Source organism: Triturus cristatus, chromosome 7, assembly GCF_964204655.1.
Source record: "Triturus cristatus chromosome 7, aTriCri1.1, whole genome shotgun sequence".
Classification (NCBI taxonomy): domain Eukaryota; kingdom Metazoa; phylum Chordata; class Amphibia; order Caudata; family Salamandridae; genus Triturus; species Triturus cristatus.
In genome coordinates, this window is record NC_140590.1 from 1,229,256,842 (window position 1) to 1,229,278,541 (window position 21,700).

At 43.3% G+C, this 21,700-nt stretch overlaps 2 protein-coding genes across 4 annotated transcripts in view; one reads left to right on the forward strand and one right to left on the reverse strand.

Moving 5' to 3' along the window:
* The window catches only part of LOC146811672 (microfibril-associated glycoprotein 4-like), a 639,295-nt gene that overhangs the window by 240,213 nt on the left and 377,382 nt on the right, over positions 1–21,700 (forward strand). The gene's annotated exons all lie outside the window — the stretch shown is intronic.
* The window catches only part of LOC146811674 (uncharacterized), a 45,012-nt gene continuing 30,179 nt past the window's right edge, over positions 6,868–21,700 (reverse strand). For both annotated transcript variants that reach the window (XM_085618643.1, XM_085618644.1), the window contains exon 2: positions 6,868–13,997. In XM_085618643.1, the coding sequence (XP_085474769.1) occupies positions 12,371–13,987 (1,617 nt within the window). In that variant the 5' untranslated portion in view covers positions 13,988–13,997 and the 3' untranslated portion in view covers positions 6,868–12,370. The remainder of the gene's footprint in view (positions 13,998–21,700) is intronic.

Consider the following 21,700-nt stretch of genomic DNA (forward strand, 5'->3'; position numbering starts at 1 on the left):
AAACAAGAAAACTATATATTGCTACGTTACTAAGGTTAGACACCGCCAATTACTCACCACTGGTTGCCCTTTTTTGTTGCTATTGAAGTGCTTCTAACTGGTTAGTGTAGGTGGGCTTCACTTCCTATTCTTGGTTTGTCCCTCACCTGGAGTATGAACCAGATTACTTGTATTGTTTGCTCTGTTTTCAGGTAAGACTTTTTAGGTCTCTCCTGATACCAGCGCATGTGCAGTTGCTTGCGAAGGCCTCCTGTTAAATTAGTTTAAAGAGGGGTTTAGAGCCAGCTCACTACTTACCACTGGTTGTCTTCTTCAGCCCCTCAACGGTCAGTTCATCTGCTTTCACTTTCCCTTCATGTCCCTTCGATGGACCATGGACCAAGTACTGATTGATTTCTTTATAGGTGTCCTTCTCCTAGTCCTGCTCGGATTCAGGTACCTTTTTTTCCTACCTCTGGTCCTGTTGCTTTTTGCCACATCCATCCCTCATGCCCCACCCACTCCATTGCTTGTTGCCCCATCCCTGGGAGCTTACCACTTTACCCAGAGGCACACAGTTTGTTCAACAGAAGCTGCAAGGATTCTTAACTACGGTGTCTTACTTCTACACCCAGAAATTTATGAATCAGTGTTCCCCAATCAGCCTGGCGCTGTTTTCCATACTTAGGCACAGACTACTATTATAGTGGAAGTCAGTGCCTTGCCTCAACCTCTGTAATTTACATCAGTATCTATTCTATTGACCCTCCCCACCTCATCTACCCTCCTGTTTCAGCACTTCAAGCAGAGGCATTGCATGTTTCTGCATATATGGGTATGCGCTTTGCTCTGGAGTGTTTGAGACTTCCACCCCAAAGGAGGCCCTTAGAATCGAGAGAGAAGTTGTGGCGCTGCTGGGGGGATGGGTGAGGTAGGCAGTTTTAAGATACTTGACAGCGTGCTTTGTTTTCAGTATTAGGAACATGGTTTTACTATTACTCTTTAGGACATAGAACTTCAGATACATAGAGCTGTAAATGACTCCAAAGGAGCGATACCATCTTTGCTCATGACTTTAGAATGAAGGACAGAACTGGCCCTGCCTGCATCTCATCTGTGAAGTCTACAGCATAGGAGTCACCAGCAAGGTTGTTCTGTCGGTTGATATACCAACATGATCATTTGGGGCGGCATAGATTCAATCTGGCTTAGTGGAAACAAAAGTCAGGAACTTTTTTGTAAATCTGCGCACTGCTTAGATTGAAGATCACGACCACCAATCATCAGAACCACAAGAGTGTGCAGCACGCCCTCCATTTGAGACAAGCAAGAAGCCTCACCTATGCAAGATCGTTTGGCCATTTCAATGGTTTTTAGGGCTCGCTGAGTCAGCGCGTATGCGCTGCTCGGAGAGACTTTTGTAAGTGATGGCTTAGAAAAATGCTACCGCTGGCTACAGCTTGCAGTGCATGTGCGTGCGCAAGCTGTGGCCGGCGGTAGCATTTTTCCCCCCAGCTTTTTAGCCAGCTTGCTAGAACGCGCAACAAGCACGCACATCCCTTGCATGTTTTAGCGCGTCATCACGATCGCTCGCTTTCACAGCGATCATGACGACTTTCGTGGCCAATGCTTGTTCACTCTGTATCCCTTCCTTCTCTCAGTCTCTGCGCCTCAATTATATTTCATTCCGTACACCTTCCTTCTCACGCCCTCTATAGTTTACTCATGTTTCATTCTGTACCTCTTCCTTCTTTCATTATCTACACCTAGTCATCGTTCATTCTGCATACCTACCTTCTCACGTCCTCTGCACCTACTTTCTCTCAGACTCTGTAACTCACCCATTTTGTAAAACATCCTGCCCCGAGTCCTCGATTTGTATTCCCTCCTTCTGGAGATCTCATCCGCCTCTCCCTCAACAACTCGCCCTTTCAGTCAATCTACCCCTCCACCCTCAAAGTCAACACGTCACTTTCGTTTTAATTTTGTATATCTTTCATTTTTATTCTGAGCACCTAGTGAGTCTGTGATTCTGAACAGCCCTACAATGCACCCGTGCCCCTAGAATTACTTGGAATCCAATCCTCCATCCTGCACCCTTCTCTCGGCCCTAGTGCTGCTGTCCTGTCTCTCATTTCATTCTGTTCACCCTTCCCTATGCCATGTTGTACCCCACCCCCTTATGTACCCCTCCCTCTAATCTCGTGCTGTGCATCCTCCGCCACCCTCCTCTCATTTGGTACGTGCCCACCTTCCTAATCTGTGCCCCCTTTCCTAGGTCTGTTCACCCCTCCATCCTGTACACTCATCTCCTTTCATACACAGAAACATATACAGACTGCATAGGTCATGATTTTTTTTAATTTATTATTGCACAATGTAATTTATTAAGAAGACTGTTTATATATTTTGCGAATGATTTCCATTTTGATTGAAAAAACAACTACTACTACAGACTGCATCCATATACATCTGTATCTCACTCAGCCCTACGCCACCCCCTCCTTTGCGAGTTTTGTACTTCAACCTTCACCGCTCCTGCACTTTCCCTTTCTGCCGCACTCTGCACTTCCCCTTCACGCGGTCTTGCTCCCAACAGCACATACCCTCACTCCAACACCCCCATCCATTTCTCTTAACTCCCTCCTTCCTCGACAGTCCCCCTCCCATATGCCAGCTCGGGACTCCAACGCTTGCTAACCCCTCAGGCTCACTGCGGCCCACACCCAGCACCAGTGCTTAGGGACCCCCGGTTTCCTGGTCCTCCACAGCCTGCTCGCCACACTCGCCTCTTGGCGCTGCCTCGGTTGTATACATGTCACCTCTCTGTGCCCCCAGAGACGCAGCTGCAGCGGAAACATTCTAGACACATGGTTGAGCAGTGATATCACGCTGGAGACCAGGACTAACTAGAAAACATACTTGGATCTCAGGTGATGAAATTAAAGTCCATCTCCAAATTTTTAGCTCCTCCATCTTTTATCAACAACACTGTGAACTACGACACAACAGAAAAAGATGTATAAAACTGTCCTAACCCATTATAACAAGCATTGGCATAGCCAATAGGTCTAGCCTTTGGGGCCTTATAAGTATTTAGTTATGCAGCACAATATCCTTGGTGCAACAACATCAACTGTTGCATGGCTAAACACTTATAAGGTCCCAAAGGCGAGACCTACTGGCTATGCCAATGCTTGTTAGACATGTTGCATAGCAGCCTGGCTGCTGTGCAATATGGGTTTAAGTAAAGGGAAAAAAAAGCTACAACATGCTCTACATTGACCACGTCATATCCCTTTTTACGTTGCGGCGCATTGCTGTACACATTAACGAAGCCAACAGATCTTGCAAACAGACCTATTGCATTTACCAATAATGGCTTCTTTTAAAGCACTCTACATGAGAGCGCGTTTTCCTACTGTCCCCTCGAGTACATCTCCCTCTGCTGCACTAGCTGCTTGTGTGCTTACCACATCCAGTTTATTGTTCGCATTTGCTTCTACATCGCATTGCTCTCTTGATCATTCCTCCCACAAGTTCCTGTTTTCTTCAACCCCACACCGTCCTGTTTCTTCTCCCCACCTGCAGACCCCATTCTGTTACTAACCCGCTTATGCGGCTTTCCCCACTTTTAGTGTTGCCGCTCCTTTATTGCTTCCTCACAGCTGCACTAGCTGTTTTTTTCTCTTTGCCAATCCAGCTCAGATCGACAAAGAGAAAAAAAAGAAATCATTTTATAGGGTTATGTATGCTTGGTGGATGTTTACCTTTCTTTCTCCGGCTGCAAAATGAGAAATTTTATGGGACAACCTTGCTGGGTACTGGTGGTCTGAAAGGAAAGACAGATTTTTTTTTCTAGCACACAAACAAAATTAAAATGCCAGTAAATGAACTATACAAATATTTCAGAATATATCAGAATTAGCAAAGCACATTTTTGGAAAGTCTGAAGTGTGTGGGAAACATTTTAATATGATTAAAACTAATCAATACTCTAGGTGATGTTTATTTCCACAAGTTAGTTTGTACACTATACAGTTTATCCGTAAAACTGTAAGTCTGTGACAATATAATGGCTATTTCAATTGAAAATGCGTTGTCTGTAATGGCAGTGCCTTACCACACTATGCATACGCCACTCCAATACACGCCACAACACACTACTCCACTACTCAGTGCATCCATTCTATGATACTCCACTTTACACTACTCCACTCAATCTCACTCCACTCCACTATACGACACTCTACTCCCCCCTAGGACAGGGCAATCCACTCTACTCCACCACATGCCACTCCACACATCTCCAATCTATGCCACTTTTAGCCATGCAGAACAGCAGCCATGCTGGTGTACAAAATGGCTAAAACACATTGGAAAAGCCAATAGCTCTTATATAGGCGAGACCTATTGGCTTTGTCAATGTGTGTTTATACTGCCACTGCTACAGGGCTCTATTCTTGCACTATCCACATTTGGATGTCCACCAACCCGTGTACACATTATTCCATAGCTAATTTTGGGTTGTTGACGCACTTAAGTATTCCTTTTTCACACTCGGTGCACGGAGGCTCACCTGGCAACTCCTATTATGGTATTCTCTTTCTCTCTCCTGTGGTTTCAGAGGGTATTAAAGATGCAACAAAAGAGGCAGAGCGGTGCTATATAAAACACCCAACATTAGAAAAAAAGAGACATTATAAAAAAGGCAGCAATTGGGGAAAGTAGGCACTAGGCTGCAAAATGAGCACCATCCTTAAATGAATCAGGATTGTGTTCCAAGATGTATACCGAATTAGATGAACAATCAACAATCTTGGAGCCATAAATCTCTCACTCTAATACAAAACTTGCTTTTATATAGCATTACGCTTCAGAATAAAAGATTTTCCACTAAACATGAACTCTGTCAAAAATAAATGTTTTACGCTTTATAAGAATTTGCTGTGGGATCTCCTGAGATTGCCTTTCCTGCGCACTCAGCAAAACATATGCAGAGGGTGAACCCATCCCTTTTCCATTCCACTCAATCAAGCAACAGCTTTGCCATTTTTAGACACAGTGAAGGTTAATAGTGAGGGGGACCAGTATCTAGAAAGAAGCACAATAAGTACATATTTTAATAGCTTGCAGTGCACACAGAGCCAAAAGGTTACAAGCAAGTCTCAAGGTGGCCGCTTTCTAGAGCCACTAACGGCTAAAAGAGGATCTGTGGTTGGCACAGGTCGACCCATCCCTCTATAGAACCATCTGATCTGATATGTCTGAGCTACAGTGGTATTTAGTTTATTATTCCCATCACCCAAGAGTGGGTGACTCCACCTTTAAAATCCAAAGCCATCAAGGCGCTAGCTGTAAATTGTGGCAAAAAACAAGCACTCCAAGTCTTTGGCACACTAAATGCAAGCGGTAATGTCCAAGAGATCATTTTGGGTTGGATCATGTAGCACCAAATCTTTTCTGGCTTTCCTTTAGGAAAAGGATATAAACAAGTGCATCAACTCTGCGGTTGTCTGGACTATCCAATGCAGCATTAAAAAGGTCCACATCAAGTGTATTTCGAACTCAGCCAGTTGATTTATTGCATTAGTTTGTCGATTAAAAAAAACAAAACATTAAGATCCAAAGGAAATGGTCTATTCATAACTAAAAAACGTAAGTCATTCAGGAATTAATTTATATAAAATAGCAATAAAAAAAACTGGGAGATAACATACTCTATGCATTTCAAGCATAACCAAGGGTACATTTAGGAATTATTTGAATCTCGGCAGTAGAACATACAAATCTAGGTGAAAAGTCTGAATGGATAAAGTTGAAATATCAATCTATATAAGTAACAAAGGCAACAAAATCAGAACATGTTTAAAAAAAATATTTTCGAACAAAATATATTAAATTAACAACAAAAAGCTTCACAATCAAAAATAAAAAAGAATTAAAAGTAAACACCGGTTTTAAATTAATCACCAAGGTAAACATAATGTAGTAAATAAGTGACGAAATCTGGGATACTTCAAACCCCATGGTTCTTGCGTAAAACCAAGATTACCTTATCTGCTTAAAATAATATTTCAGAATCAAACAATAACTGGATTCACCCCCATGTCTTACTCTCCTTGCCGCTCACACATGCATTTCCTCCAACACCCCCCCTTCAGTACCAAAAGAACATTTTTGCAAAAGAAAAGAAAATCCATCCGTTACCTCACCCTTGCACTCCCTTCTCGCACCTAACCCCTTGAGAGCAAAAATAAAAAAGGTTTGCTTTAATTAAAATAACAAACGTCCCCTTTCCCTTTCACAGAGACATCACTTATCCAACAGATACAGAGCAGATTGGCTTAAAACAAATAAATCAAGTACCAACAAAGGTGGTGGTAAGGAAGAAGCCCAAATCAAAGGCGATTCCATACTCCTAGATCAAACCAGGCACTTTCCTGCTGCTATGACAGTAATGAAAGTATGGCAAATTATAACCATGCGCCCTTCAGACTCTTCAGCAAAAGCATTCTGCCACCACCAAAGATGCCAATGTTCAATACTGGGCAAGCCATCCCCAGAGACAGGAACGTCAAGCCAATTTATCTTCATAGGTGAAAGAGGAGAGATTTAAAATGTGACCCAGGCGAAGGGAATAAACTTGCCCACCTTGGGACCAGGAAAAGCATTAACTTCCAGAATGGAGATGGGAAGTTAGGTTTTCACAACGGCCACACCCTGTCTCTGCTTATTCCAGTGATTGGACCAGGAGGAGATCATACATCTGGAATTCCAGAAATCAGGTGGTCACTCATTTGAGTTCCGCCTGTCGACTGGATTGGCTCACGGAAACAAACCCTACAGGGTTGCCTAAAATATCCACAAAATAATCAGCTTCTGTGATGTGCTGGTTGGAAACATCTTTATTTGTACATAATGCATAAATAGACTCTAGATCACCAACTGTGTGACCCAAGCCCAAGATTATAAAATACAGTAGCTAATTAAATTATTTAGTTCCTTTTTTCTCATTGCTCAGATATATTCTTCTTCCAACATGTTCTTCTCAGTGAAAGAGTCTTTACTAGAGTCCATCCTGGTTTCTATAGTTCCGAGATAGGAAAATATGATAAACAGTAAGTTTCCATGTAGCTCACCTAGGTGGCACACAGTTGCATCTGACATTTTCACTAATTTATCATGGCGGTCACACCAGAAATGCCAAATATTTTCATTTCTGTCTCAAAGTAAAATGTTATAGCTTCAATCTGTGCTGCTGACTTTCCCCAAATTCTACCTAGTTTCTTACTTTCTATCCCTTTTATAGTTTAGCCAATATGAGTATGAACCCCCTTTCATATTTGCCCCTTTCTTGAAAGTTAGACTGTCAGCTTATCTCAGAAATATAGGTTTTCTACCTTTATTTGTCATCACTTCGGACTTCATCTCTCACAATTTTTATTCTACAACTGTTGAGTTTAACTCTTTCTACACTAAACTAAGCCTTACCCATTAAAAACATGTTGACACACCCTTCCTAAATAAGCCAGTTACACTTTTTTTTTTACAAAAAGGCTTTATAAAAGAAAAATATATTTTTTTTTATTAAAAAAGTAACCAAAAGCTATAGCAACAAAAAAAAACAAAAAAAGTACAAACGTGAAAGTTTTGATAAACTGGTCAACGCACTGGTTCAGGGCTCTTGTTCTACTCCAACATGCTGTACAGGCACAAGCCATTCCTCATACTATTGTAAAAAAAAAATAATAATATATCCAGCATGGACATTGGATCTAATCCTATGGCATCCATGAATTCCATATCATAAGCGGTTTGCAAATCTGCAATTTTTTTAAAAGTAAAAACAGACTTCCTCTGAACTACTTAAAGCAAGTCGAAGGTTGAAAGAGACACCAATAGCATGTTGATAATTAGCCACTTCCAGTGTCCATAGTGCGGTTTCTTCGGTCGTCCACAAAGTAGATGAAATGTGCTGGTCCAGGGAAAAATCAGCATTGTAATGTCCATATGCACACTGGGCACAAGGGGGAGCAAGGAGGAGGGTCACAAGTCTTTGTGGGCAGCAAACGTTCTGAAAGCCAGGCACTTCTGCCAAATTCCCATGACAGATGAAATTGTCAGCTTCCGGTCAGACAGAGGAGGACCCTTTCATTGTCCGATGAATCTATTTGCTTTTCAAAGACCCCCAACTGCAGAATGTTACCATGGCCACAGTGACATCTTCTGGATGCACCCTGGACGCACCTGTATCCTTCCGGAAAACACCACCGACCTCTCAAACACGTTTCTTAGCAGGGATTCCATTTGCCTTCTTCCGATACTTGACTCCAATGCCACATTCTCTGGAGAATAATTCCACTCAAATGCCATTAGATGTCCAAAGGAAGTGTGCCTGGGAATTGAAATACCAAATGTGGTATATAGATTCCATTAAATATGCTTATTTTGAATTTCAAGAATGCCATAAAAATGCCTACTCTTGCTCTGTTCACTAGAATCCCTAACTTACTTGAGGAAAAGTGATGTCGAAATTACAACTACAGGATTGATACTAAAATCTCTCAGAATTTAAGAAGGCAGCATAATGGATTTGTGCTTAAGATGGGAGTTGTTTTAGGTATGTTCTAAGCTTTTTATAAAAATAAAAAAAATAAGCAAAACTGAAATGTATTCTGGTTCATTTTACCACTTTCCAGTAAACATTTGTCCATAAAGCTAATACCATATGTTGTGCCATACTAAAACAACCAACTCTAGGTGTGCCACTGCAATATATCTAGTTTTTGAACTGCAATGTGAATATTTGTTTTCTTAAACAGTTAAAAGAATGGAAACAAAAAAATTAAAAATTCTACATTTCAACAAGCAAACTAAAAGGAAAGAAACCCCGCAAAATCTATTTAGATCGCATCTTAAACTATCCCCTACACCAAGAAAAAATTAAACTTGAACATTTTGTACATAGTAAACAAAATTCCCCAGTGCTCAAATTTGTGGAGTTTTGCCATGTAGCACAGTGCTTATCCAAAGTCCAATGGCATAAATGCCTTTTAAGTCCAAAAAGTTTGTACTTTCCCACCCAAATGGCATGTCAAACACATTCCTTACCAAACTCAAAACTGCTGAGCTTGTACATTTTAGTTTGAAATTAAAATCACCCTCAAGTTTGGAAATGTTATAACTAATCGGTTATGCATATGGCGAGGAACACATAGGGCGCCTACTAATTTTGCAAAGAAAAAAGAAAGTAAACCAAAAAAAAAAAAAAAAATATATAATTTTTAAAGTTCATGGGGGGGGGTGGGTGGGGGGTGGCAGGGGGTCTGGAGAAGAAGGATTTTCCGTGCGGAGGACAAGTATTCCATCTTCCATCTAATCTTCTAGCTTCAGGCATCTTCAGGCAGTGGTGATGAAGTAGACTATTAAATTAACATTCTCCTGTCTGATCCTTAAAGTGATGCTGTTTAAGCACAGTCCTTTATAGTCTATCTTTGCCATGTGAGCGGGTTACGTGCCATAGACGCTATCAATCTTGCTAGTTCGTGTCCCTCATCCAGCTTGCGGGCCTAACTTCGATCAGAGGATGCATAAATGAGTGAAGTGACACCAACTAGCCTCATTGACCATTATGCATGCTAGTAGCACATTCATTTGCCAGTGATACCTTCCCACCCGGTTCCTTTCCCACAGTATTTGTACACAAACTATTACAGATTTGTTCTTAGAAATCACATTTTCGAATTAACAAATAATGTACTGGTGAATCATTATTGCCTTCTTCTGAAGGCATGAAAGGCAGTCAACTGCTCACCAAATAATCGTAGGCCCAAACATACATAATAAGGTGGACTGGCAGCATCAGACTACTAAATCTATTTCCATCTGCTACTCAACACATATGGACTCTGTCCTTGTTCCATGTTTCCAGTCCACAATTTCCGTGAACTCGGGAAAGCTAGTCATGCAGGTTAGCAGCACCAGTCAATGCCCCCCCCCCCCGTACAAGCCTTCAAATTTACTCAGCCATTCTCAGCACTGTATAAAGGAAAATAATGCGAGAATGTCTTTATCTGACAGCACAATGCAATGCACCCCTTTGACTGACAATAATATACAAAATGTTTGCGTAAAATATATTTTTAACACAGTTGTTTTAGTAGAAATTGAAAGAATTTCCTGTTAAAATTGACACATTTTCATTCACAAATGACATGACAATCTCATAAATATTTGAGTACCGGCCCTAATATGTCCACTAAAACTAAGCAATTTCTATTAAAATGATACAGATCCGCACCGCCGCTGGGTTGCCCATTTCCTACAATATAAACAAAGAAACAAAAATTCAATTTCATCCGAACCAATTCAAATACAACATATGTGGAATCCAGGTACTAAAAAAAGAACGATACAAACTCGGAGACGTTTCTGCTTCGGAGTATTCCATTGATATCCAACGCACTCCTGTTCAACTGCAAAATAAAACAGAGGGGCACCCGCTATGGGGGCGATTAGAGGGAGGCCTCGTCGGCCTGAAACGGTTGTGGGGGCCTTCAGCATCACCCCATGTACAATGGATGGGCTTCTGCACCAAGATAAACCAGGGCTAAATGCATACATACAGCTTTGAAGTAAGAAACATGCGTCAGGTCCTTCAGGGACCGCGTTGAGCTTTCCTCACATTACGCCAGTATTTGCACATTACACACAGTCCCCGTTTACAAGCGGCATTACGCAGTATTACGTTGCTGCAGTGCCCATTTTCTGGTCTAAAAAACAAGTCATTCCCTATTTCCAGGCACATGTCAGGGGTCTCACTGAAAGCATTTAGCTGCATTGTATGTGCTTCTTCCGTAGACAGAGTAAACCAAGCCTTTTATTTCTACCATTACGCACACTTCCCGTTTACTTACGGTTTCCAAATGCACAGTAACGAGGTTTGGGTTCTATGATATTGGGCATGCTTTTTATTTTTCGAACAATGGAGTGGGAATCCGCCCTATACAACAAGCTATGTCTCACAGAAACAATGAGACGGCTGTGTGTACAATGCCTCAGTAAACACCAACCATATATGTCCAGTCTCAGAACTTCACTCCAATCTTTAACACTCGCTATCTATAAACGCATTCCCTCCTCTTTGCTCATTTATGTGATTATTAGGGCTGTTCTATGCGTATTTCAATCGTAGCACCTGCAAAACAGCTAGTTCCCTCCTCAAGGGAACTCATGGACTTTTTACCCAGTACATCTCTCCTCCATTACCAGTATACATTCCCATTGCTTGCACATTAAAGATCACATGGGCTGGTAAATTATAAAGGGCACTTGTCATGGCTGTCGAGCTGGCCAAACTGTTAACCATAGTTAAATATTTCACCATTCATTTCTGTCTGTACATTAATGCACATTGTTGAGAGCATATAAAAACAGCCCTGCTTAATTTGCATCTAATTCACATAAATGAACAATAAGCCTCTAAAATGCCTAACGTAGATGGTTAAAAACATTAAATGTGCTACTTTAGGTATTTATTGATCGAGACTTTTGGTCCGTCCAGACTGTAGATCAATTCACCAGGCCCTGTGGTTCAACTAGAAAATGGAGGATGTAGAGCAGGACTGAAATAGTTCCCAATGGTGTATTTTATTTTTAGTAGGTTTCTTATTGTTCCAATTTTGAAACTACACAAACTACATGGAGCTTGTGCGCTACAATGATATTAATTAGCCGCAAAAACTTTTGCCTGCAAATAACATCAGCCCCGACAATTACAAACATACTTTCTTTCAGGAGTGGTAGCTTCCCAATGACAAAGGTGACCAGCACTCCATCTGTTCTACCAGGGATAGCTTTGAACCATTAATCCACCCCGGGGACATCCATCTGCACCAATAATAGTGTGTGTAAACTTATTGTTCAAGGGGGCCCAGGCTTCTAACTGTAATTGGGGAGGAGGGTTATGAGTAACTGCGCCAGGGTTAGTTTTTTCAATTTTGGGATACCCTTACGCACCCAGAAGAGACAGATTGATAAAAAACAGTACTTAATCAGAGAAGGTAAACATAGAAAACATACAGAATAGGGAGGTGTATGGACGAAGTGCATTAGCCTGAAAAAACTAACTGTTGTAGAACAAAAGTCAAGTTTTAACTACGTAAATTTTCAGAGCAGAAGTCAAAGTAATCAATACTGTAGTAGGAAATCATGAAATCCAGATTTTCATATTTAGCATGACGAAGAATTCACAGTGGACGCTTAAATGGCAGTAAATAAGTAAACAAGGATGGTTTCATTGTGGCCTTCAGACAACTGCAGATAAATACATTCAGAGGGATTGATCAAAGAGCCAGCAATCCATTCTCTTTCTAACTGTAGTTCTGAGCTACTTTTGTTTCTTTGCTTCAGGCCCATCAGTGGCTATTTGAAATGTAGTGCACATGACTCCTGGATGATCACCCCCACAGTTGGAACATTGATGAATATAGCGGCAGAGGGCTCCTTTTATGCATTCATTCCTATCGTAGTGCCAGCAATAACCAATTCTTCCTGGCAACCCCATAAAATGATTCATAGGAGGTGGTGGTGGTGGTGGTGGTGGGTTTCCTGGAAACCCCATAAAATGATTCATAGGAGGTGGTGGTGGTGGGTTTCCTGGCAACCCCATAAAATGATTCATAGGAGGTGGTGGGGGCAGGGAAAATGCCCGCTGAGGGTTAACCATCTGCAACCACAGCTCTGTGTTTATAAAAGCCCAACTCAAGCCTGGGGAACCCTGTTTTAATCTTCGGAACTTGTCATCATAGATAAGCCACCCTCCCCATGCTGCCTGTTCATAGGCCTTGCGGATAGTGTCGAAATAGTTAAAGAATCCTATCAGTTTCTCAGGAGCATCTTCCAGCAGAATGCTCCCCATAATTATAAACCCTCTCTGCCATCTCTCAAGGGTCCTTCGCTCTGGCCCCTTTATTAATATATCTACGCTATCCTTTGGCAGGAGAGCGAACATATCAAAGAACTGCAGTGCAACCACCATTTCACGTAAAGGCTTACTGACATGGCCTGCTAGCGGAGGGGATACGAAAAATCCGGCAGGAGGAGGGAGCGCCTTCAAACTTGCTGCAGATGGAACTGCAGACACTGCGGGAACTAGCGCCACCTGCTGCAGTGGAGGACTGTCTCTGGGAGGTGGAGTTTGAGGGACCTTGGTTAATGAAGCATGAGAATCATCTGAGAGAACCTCTGTATGTGCAGCCTCACTAGAGTCTAGAGTGCTGTTGTCTGGTAAAGTATCTAACCGTCCTTCCTTGAACTCCTCATTTAAAGGCGCCTTAGTGCTAGTGGGCTCCTCCATGTCAAAAAAACATTTATTAAACACTATGGTGACCTCGTCAATGAACTCTTGAATTTTTGGGTGCATAACTGGCTCATCCACATGGAGCTCTTCCTCGCACTGGATCGTGGGCGCTTTACAAGAAGAGGGAATTGTCAAGCTACTGTCCTCGGTGGGTAATAGCTCGCTCTTCTGAACACCTACTTCAGCAATATTTAGCCCAGGAAAATCCACCTCTGCTGTCTCCTCCTCTTCATCTTCAGATTCCATGCTGACCATCGGTTTGTCACTATCCATTGCGGATGTAAAAAAATTAGATTCCTGACTGGGCATTTCTTTGTCACTACCTAACCTGGCTGTTCTAAAACTGGACTTATCAACATTTCCCTTTAAATCTTCAACCTTATGTGGGCTCTGCTGACTGTCTTCCAACTTCCCTAACTTTTCCTGCTCACCTTCCTCATGGACTGTATGGGGAAAAGATTCCATTTCAGTGCGCAGGAGAGTTTCAATTACAAACGCCCATCCCCTACGCATGGCAACCTCCCAGGCTTTTAACACAAGCTCTTCATCACTTAGCTCCATGTTGTTCTTGTCCTCTGTTGCTTCGGCAGCACCGATGGATTGGTTTACGAGTGGCACTCTCCCCTTCTCTGGTATGGATACCATCCTTTTTGCACTGCAGAGAGACAAATACAGTCATGGTGTAGGAGAGAGAGTGTTTACAGTGGTCCTTAAACTGACTAAACAATTTGTCAAAGTTGCTCTAAACAACCCAGTCACATGGGGCCATATGTAGGTAGCTAAATACTGGTCGGTAACGGCCGAAATTCGGTAAATATCCCGTTACCGACCGGTATTTAGTCAAGTGAGATGTAGGAGGCCAAAAACCAGTTTTCGGTAAATATGAATCGGTAAATACCGATTCATGATTACCGAATTCTAAAATACCGATTCATATTTACCGAATACATATTTACCGAATCGGTAAATAAGAAGTGGTAAAAAGAGAAAAGACATGTAGGTAAATTCGGTAATTAAGAAATCCATGAAATTCGGTAATTAAGAGTCGGTAATTAACACAGATTGAAAGCAGGTGGTAAGCATCAACAGTGCATATAAGCAATCCCAAAATGCAACAGCATGGACAACATGGCCGCTCTGTATGTCATTGCAAGGCGCCTACGTCTACAGGCAGCAGGTCTGAGGATTTGGAGACGGGAGGAACGCATTTACAGACAGCGCATCACACTCTTTCAACAGACTGAGGCTGAGATACATGAAAGGTACAGGCTACACCCCCAAACCATCATGGACCTGATAAGGGACCTGCACCCACTCCTGGACCAGCCAACAAGAAGGGCGCATGCCATACCACCACATGTGCAGGTGCTCTGCAGCCTACATCTACTCGCATCTGGCAGTTACCAGGGGGTGATAGCTGCAGTGGGTGGTGTATCCCAGAGTTGCCTGTCCCGTTTCTTCAGGAAGTTCCTGTATGCCATGATGCAGAGAATGCACCACTACATCAGCTTCCCGAACACACAGGCTGAACTGCAGAAAACCAAAACAGACTTTTATCACATGGCACAGTTCCCCCATGTCATAGGCTGTATTGATGGCACACACATTCCAATCTGCCCACCAGCTGCCACTGAGCACATCTACAGGAACAGAAAGTCCACCCACTCCATAAACGTGCAGGTGATCTGCGATGCAGGGAACATCATCACTGATATCGTAGCTAAGTTTCCTGGGAGCACCCACGACTCCTTCATCTTCCAGAACAGTGGGATCTACACACGACTGCTTGCCGGAGAATTTGGAGAAGGATACCTGCTAGGTAAGTAACAGTGACGCTCCATTCTACTAAGTGCAAATCATCGTGTATTGAGGCATGTGACTGATGGTTCTCTCATACTCACCTAGGCGACAGTGCATATGCCGTGCGGTCATTCATCCTCACTCCCTACCTACACCCATCAACCCAGAGTGAGAGACGATATAATGTGGCACACAAATCTACACGCAACGTGGTGGAGCGCACGTTTGGACTATTGAAAAGCAGGTTCCGCTGCCTCCACAAAAGCGGAGGCGCACGCCAGTACACACCCATCATCTGTTGCAAGATCATTGCCACTTGTGCAATGCTGCACAACCTTGCCACGAAGAGAGGTACAGAGGTGGAACTAACAGATTTTGAGGACAATGAGGATGAGTCAGGTCAGCCAGAGGCCAACGCAGCTGGAGTGCCAACAGCAACAGATGGGAGAGAGAGACGGGCAGAGATCACATGCAACTATTTCTGAGTAAGTAAGGGGACACAGCCAGTTGTTGGATGTCATGACGTAGTTTAATAATGCGGCACTACGCCACACCACCAAGAAAATGCCATTCTGGCAACATTGCGTAATGACTACTAGCAAGTCCAGGGTTACGTCACCCAATTGTCTTAGGCTATGCCGTGCAGCATTACTGTTTGCGGCCACGCGCTACAGTGTGGGATGCCACGGATTGTGCCTCCTCACTAGTGGCAGCCCCATGCCGCCTGCTGCTCCTGCGTGTATCTGGGACCGGGGGGGGGGTTATGCTGCTCCTGCTGTCGATGCTTTCCGCAGCATCCCCAGCACCAGTTGTGGCCGCCTGGCTTGTCAATAGCACTTCCAGTGCACTGGTGACCTGCACCATCCCCCTAGAAACGTCGCTGCTGCAGTGTGTCAGGCCCTCCTGCATAGCCACAGAGCGCCTGCAGAGCAGTGAAGTGGCAGTTGCCAGCCGGTTGAGTGCCTTGGTATGACTGTCTCTCCTCTGCCGTTCCCGGCGCCGTGCAGCTCTGTCTGCATCATACTTGCTGCACAACAGCTTGATGGACTGGGACATGTCCCGCATGCCCGCTGCCATGTCACTCATCCCCACCGCCATAGCGCTGATGCCCCTGTCCATGTTGTCAAAAGTAGCTTTCAGTCCCCGCATTTGCCGCTGAACTGACATCACTGCCTTTGTTTGTAGGCGCTGTATTTTCAACATGTTGCCCTCGAGCCCCGAGAACACCCCATGGCTGTCAACGTGTGCTGGTGGACTCTGCACCCGAGACCTGCGGCGCCGTCTGGCACCTGTGTGTGCTCCCTCTGAGGTGGAGGGCACAGTGGCATGGCTCCCATCCTGGGGCATAGTGTTTGGCTCCGGGCCCCTGCTGTCGTCAGATGAGGTCTCTAACCTGGCAGCAGCACGCCTCCTCGACCTCACAAATGCAGGCGGTGATGTGGCCGGTGACTCAAGCATGAGTGGTGATGCTGGCTGTGGTGCTGATTCGGGCTGTGGTGGTGATGCTGGCTGTGGTAGTGGTGATGCTGGCTGTGGCAATGATCTCTGGGCAGAACTTGTACTGGCCAGCCCTGAACTGTCTTGCCGGTGTGCCCTCTCTCCTGTTGCATGTGCAGTCCTGCGCGATGTTACATCTGTGGACAGAAATGCAACATCAGCTCAGTGTACCTGAAGGCCTGCATTGCAAGCATCACAATAAATTTCTGTAACACTCTCACATTGTCCTCTGCCTGCTTTTGGCTAATGTGTGTACCATGCCTTGTTGTTCTGTGCTATTCAGTTCATGGTTGGGGTTACCCAGACTACATCTCCCATAATGCATTGCCAGTCTGCACTAACACATGGACCGGAGTGGGATACTCATTTCACAATGGGGGATGTGGGATAGGGGTAGGGGGGGCTACATTGCTGTGCATTCGTATTACCTTGTTGGGTGGCGGCTCTGGCAGAGCTGTCGGCATCCCCAAGCCCCACGACACTCTCGTGCTCTATTGTGGACTCCACCAGCTCCTCCAGTTCGGTGAGGGCAGGTGCCCTGTTCCTTCCACCTCCTGTCCGGCTGGCCTCCTTCTGCAGTTCCCCCATCTTCCTCTTTGTGACGATCCTCGGGTCGTACCAGCGCTTTTTAAGTACCTCAATGTCCCTGGGGGTCACTCCAACAGCATTGACCTGCGCCTGGATTCCCAGCCATATATTCCGCTTCTCCGACTCTGGCACTTGCAGGGACTGCCTCCCAAACAGCTTCTGGTGCTGCTTCACCACCTCCTCCACTAGTACCTGGAGTTCCTTGGGGCTAAATTTCTGCTTTCTCCTCCTTTCCCCTCCATCTCTCTGTGTCTCCTGGCTGGACATTGTGATTTTGAGCTGCACAATCAGACACTGGCTCCCTGCCTCTCCTCTGCACTCCCAGCCTCTCCAGAGTCTGTTGATTGTGTGCACCTGCCTGGGTGTGGCCACTTCCTGGTTGGGTGGGGTTTGGTTGCACAGGATTGGCTGTTTCATCCAGTCATGTGTTTTCGTTTTTCCGAATCGGTAAATACCACTTCGAAATTTACCGATTCGGTAAATACCACCTCGGTATTTACCGATTCGGTAAATTCCGATTCTTGAATACCGAATGTTACCGAATCGGTAATTATTACCGAATGATTACCTACATATAACTTACCGATTCATAAATACCGATTCGGTAAAGTTCGGTATTTAAGAATCGGTAAAATATATTTACCTACATATGGCCCTAAGAGCCTAAAGTAACTGATAAAGAAAAAAAACCAGACACTGATCACTCAAGAGCATAAACGCACGTCTTAATCATCAAAACAACTCTGATACCCACCTTTCATAGTTAAGTAAACAGAGTACCCAATCTGGTGTTTTTATAACCTGCAATACATTACCAGCATTGAGGCCGTTTGTAAATCCAGAGAGTCTGGTGAGACTTAGACACACCAATGTGAAGTGATTGCTGCCAAGATAACAATTCGGTCAGGCTAGAACATTTGATCATTCAGGAAAGCTGCCTTTATATGCTCTACTGGTGTAATACCCAACAAATTACTGATTTTTCTGGTCCCAAACCTTAGAAGTGAGGCGTCTGTACCCGCAAAAAAGACATCGTGCTGCCTTTAAAAAGCAAATGATGCCCAGCTGTGTCTATAAAGACAAGCATTGGCGTAGCCAATAGGTCTCGCTTTTGGGACCTTATAAGTATTTAGTTATGCAGCACAATATCCTTGGTGCAATAACATCAACTGTTGCATGGCAAGCCCCTCTATGTTCTTGGTAAACCACACTATGGCTTGCAATAGACAGTGCATGTGCTCTCTAGTAGACTTAGCCTAAAATTGGACAGAACTGAATCAATTGTTGGACATAAAGGTGGAATAGAATACATTTTTGTTACCCAACATGCTTTCTGAGAACATAAAATAAGATTCACAAATTATGAGAACCTAGGTTTAAAAAGATTGAAAGTTCCAGGAGGGTATGCTCTACTGTTGAGGATTCTGGTGAGATACTAATATTGAAGGATACAATAAATGATTAAGGATATAGTTTGCAAGCTATATTATAATGAAATGGTGACTTACATTTGAGGAAATTAATGCTATTGTTTGTCAATTTCTCTAAAGCAATCCATATAGGTTTATGTTCATAGCTGAGATCAAAACTACAATTTAGCTTCTAAAGAATGGAAAAATCACAGTGATAATGACTTCACTTCTGGGAAAAAGAGTTTTCAGGCAGTTACTTTTACTATTTAACTACATATTGAAAAATCAAATCATGTTCTTTAGTATTTGCACTGGATAAACCTCTCTTACCTAAACCACAAGGGGATGTTTGCAAATGTATAGATTATAGACCAGTTAGTCTGTTAAATGTGGATTTAAAACAGATTAACAAAATCATAAGCAATTTGCATTGAACCTTTTACGACGGAAATGCTAGGAACCTCTCTATCTGTATTTATTAAAAGTATATTTGGCAGTAATCATATTAGGAAACTTAGAGACAAAGTGGACTAAAATAAAGAAGTGTTCAGCCTTTCGTTGAAAAAATTATTCATGTCAAGAATGTATTTGTTAAAATTAGCCGGTCTTGTGTGTCTGGTGTTGTTTAAGTTTGGACGTGGAGAAGGCTTCAGGGATACAATCAGGGATTTGTATACTGAAGCTTCAGCTGGACTGAATGGTACAATATATAAGCGTGAGTTCAAAGCCCAGGCTCACTTTTGGATCAAATTGTGCGAGCCTATAAAGTGATTTTCCTCAATGCACCTTTAAGTATTTCAGTTCAGGCTATTCAAGATGAGAAAAAAATACATATGAAAACTGTTTAAAAACTAATAAGCTTGCTTCACATATAATAACAAAATTGGATATTTATACAGTGCACATAGTAAACTACTTACATCTGTTGGTTTATGTAACGAGGCAGCAGTTGCTAGGACATTTCTGCTGGGAAATGGTTACCAGTTTTTTTTTTATTTATGTTAAAAACAATCTCTTTTAATATATGCCAGTGTAGTGATACTCATAAGAACAGAAGTGAAACACAAGCGTTAAAGATAGAACTAGGAATGTGCAAAATTTGAGTAATTTGCTTGTGCATTATTACGTGAAAATAATGCATAATGATCCGCAATTATACAAAATGCAAGCTCGCCATTTAGAGCTATATGTTATTTTTTTTAGCTGAGAATGATTTCATTTTGAAGGCAAAGATGTATTTTGCACTAAAAGATTAAAAAATATAACAGTCACTCATACTATGATCTAATACAAGCAGTATAATTGCATGATGGTGCGTAATGGCAAAATTTCGAGAATTTTGAGTAACAGGTGTAACACGACATTCTCAAAATCATGCGATTTACGCCAGCATAATTTATATTTCACCCTGTCCTAGATAAAACCTATTTTGAATTTTGAATAAGGGTATCTCATATTTTTACATGAGGATTGTTGCATCAAGCCAAAACATTTGTTGGCTCAGCTCCAGGTTTGACTCGGAGAGCCCACTCAGACCAGCTTGGCTCTCCCTATGAATTTGCTGGCTTGCCCAACTCACTCCAAATGTTACTCACTTTTCCAAAAGTAAACGAGGGTGGGAGCAGCATCACAAAGAGATGGCAACAATGGCAATCCCTAAAATAGGCAAATAAGGGTACTTTGCTAGGTGTGGGTGAGCATAAAGTTCATAATGCATATGCTAAGCAGTTGTCAGTGACTGCTTCATCCAGGAATAAAATTGTGGCAAACAAACATAAGAAAAGCATTAAACCGATAAAAGTATAGTTGGGTATGTCAATAAATACTGTCTGCCAACACGAGTAAGGAGAACTGTGGTGTTCCACCACGTATTCCAAGTGCAGCTTCCTGGAGGGCATATCCTAACCAAGTGGTGGCCATCCTCTCTCGTTCTGATGTCGTTCTTAAACAAGGAAATTATCTAAAGACAAAATAGTTTTGCTCATTTCCCCAGCTGCTCACCCAGTAATTATTCGGGAAAAATACGTATTCCAATTAATGTCAGGTAAAACAAAATGTCAAATCGTTCAATACACGGTGAAACAGAAATCTTCTTTGGTCACCGTTACTGTTCTATTGTTCTCCACAGCCATTGAGGAAAACGTCTCCATCAACAAAACGCCAAAAACAGCACAGCCCCCCTTTCATGCATCATTAATCCTCTGCCTCGGGGCAGTGTTCCATCAACCTGGATTGTGGGAGGAGGGGAGAGTGCAAGGCTGCCGAGCCACACAGGAATGCACTCACTGAACAGTATAATGTAAACACTGGGCTTGCATGAGTCTCCCGAGATAAATGGATGAATGCACTCAGGGCAAGAGTGGGAACTCAGTTGCAGATGATCTACAATGCATGTTCTTGAAACTGGTATGAATCAGCACACAAGCCGACAAGAAGGGAACCAGCAATGTGCGTGTAGTGGAGGAAAACGAGTACTCCCCATGCGCATTCCTGTACTTCAGGAAACATGCCAGTCTTAATCAGGATTCGGTTTGTTTTGTCCCTGGGTGATCAACAGTATTGCTCTAAATTGACATTGCTCTGGCTATTGGATGGCGGATAGGGAACATTTACTGGTGTCCTTAGCTCACCCTCCTGTCTGAAAGGCAGCAAAACCTTTGTGACATAAACATAGCGCATCATTTCGAGAAGCAACAAGTGGGAGGGGGAGGGGGGGGGGGAGTGCACGCGTGCTAAGGAAACGGCCTTGCGGCAAAAAGTAAATAAGTGGGAGGGGTGGGGGGAGTGCATGCGCGCGCTAAGGAAATAGCCTCGCGGTAAAAAGTAAACAAGTGGGAGGGCTGGGGGGGTGAGTGCATGCGCGCTAAGGAAATGGCCTTGCGGCAAAAAGTAAACAAATGGGGGGGGGGGGGGGGGGGAGTGCACGCGCGCGCACTAAGGAAATGGCCTTGCGGCAAAAAGTAAACAAGTGGCAAGGGGTTGGGGGGAGTGCACGCGCGCGCTAAGCATCAAAAGGAAAAAAAATTTCAAGCACGCCTCGGGCGCTAAAAGCTGCCAGCTG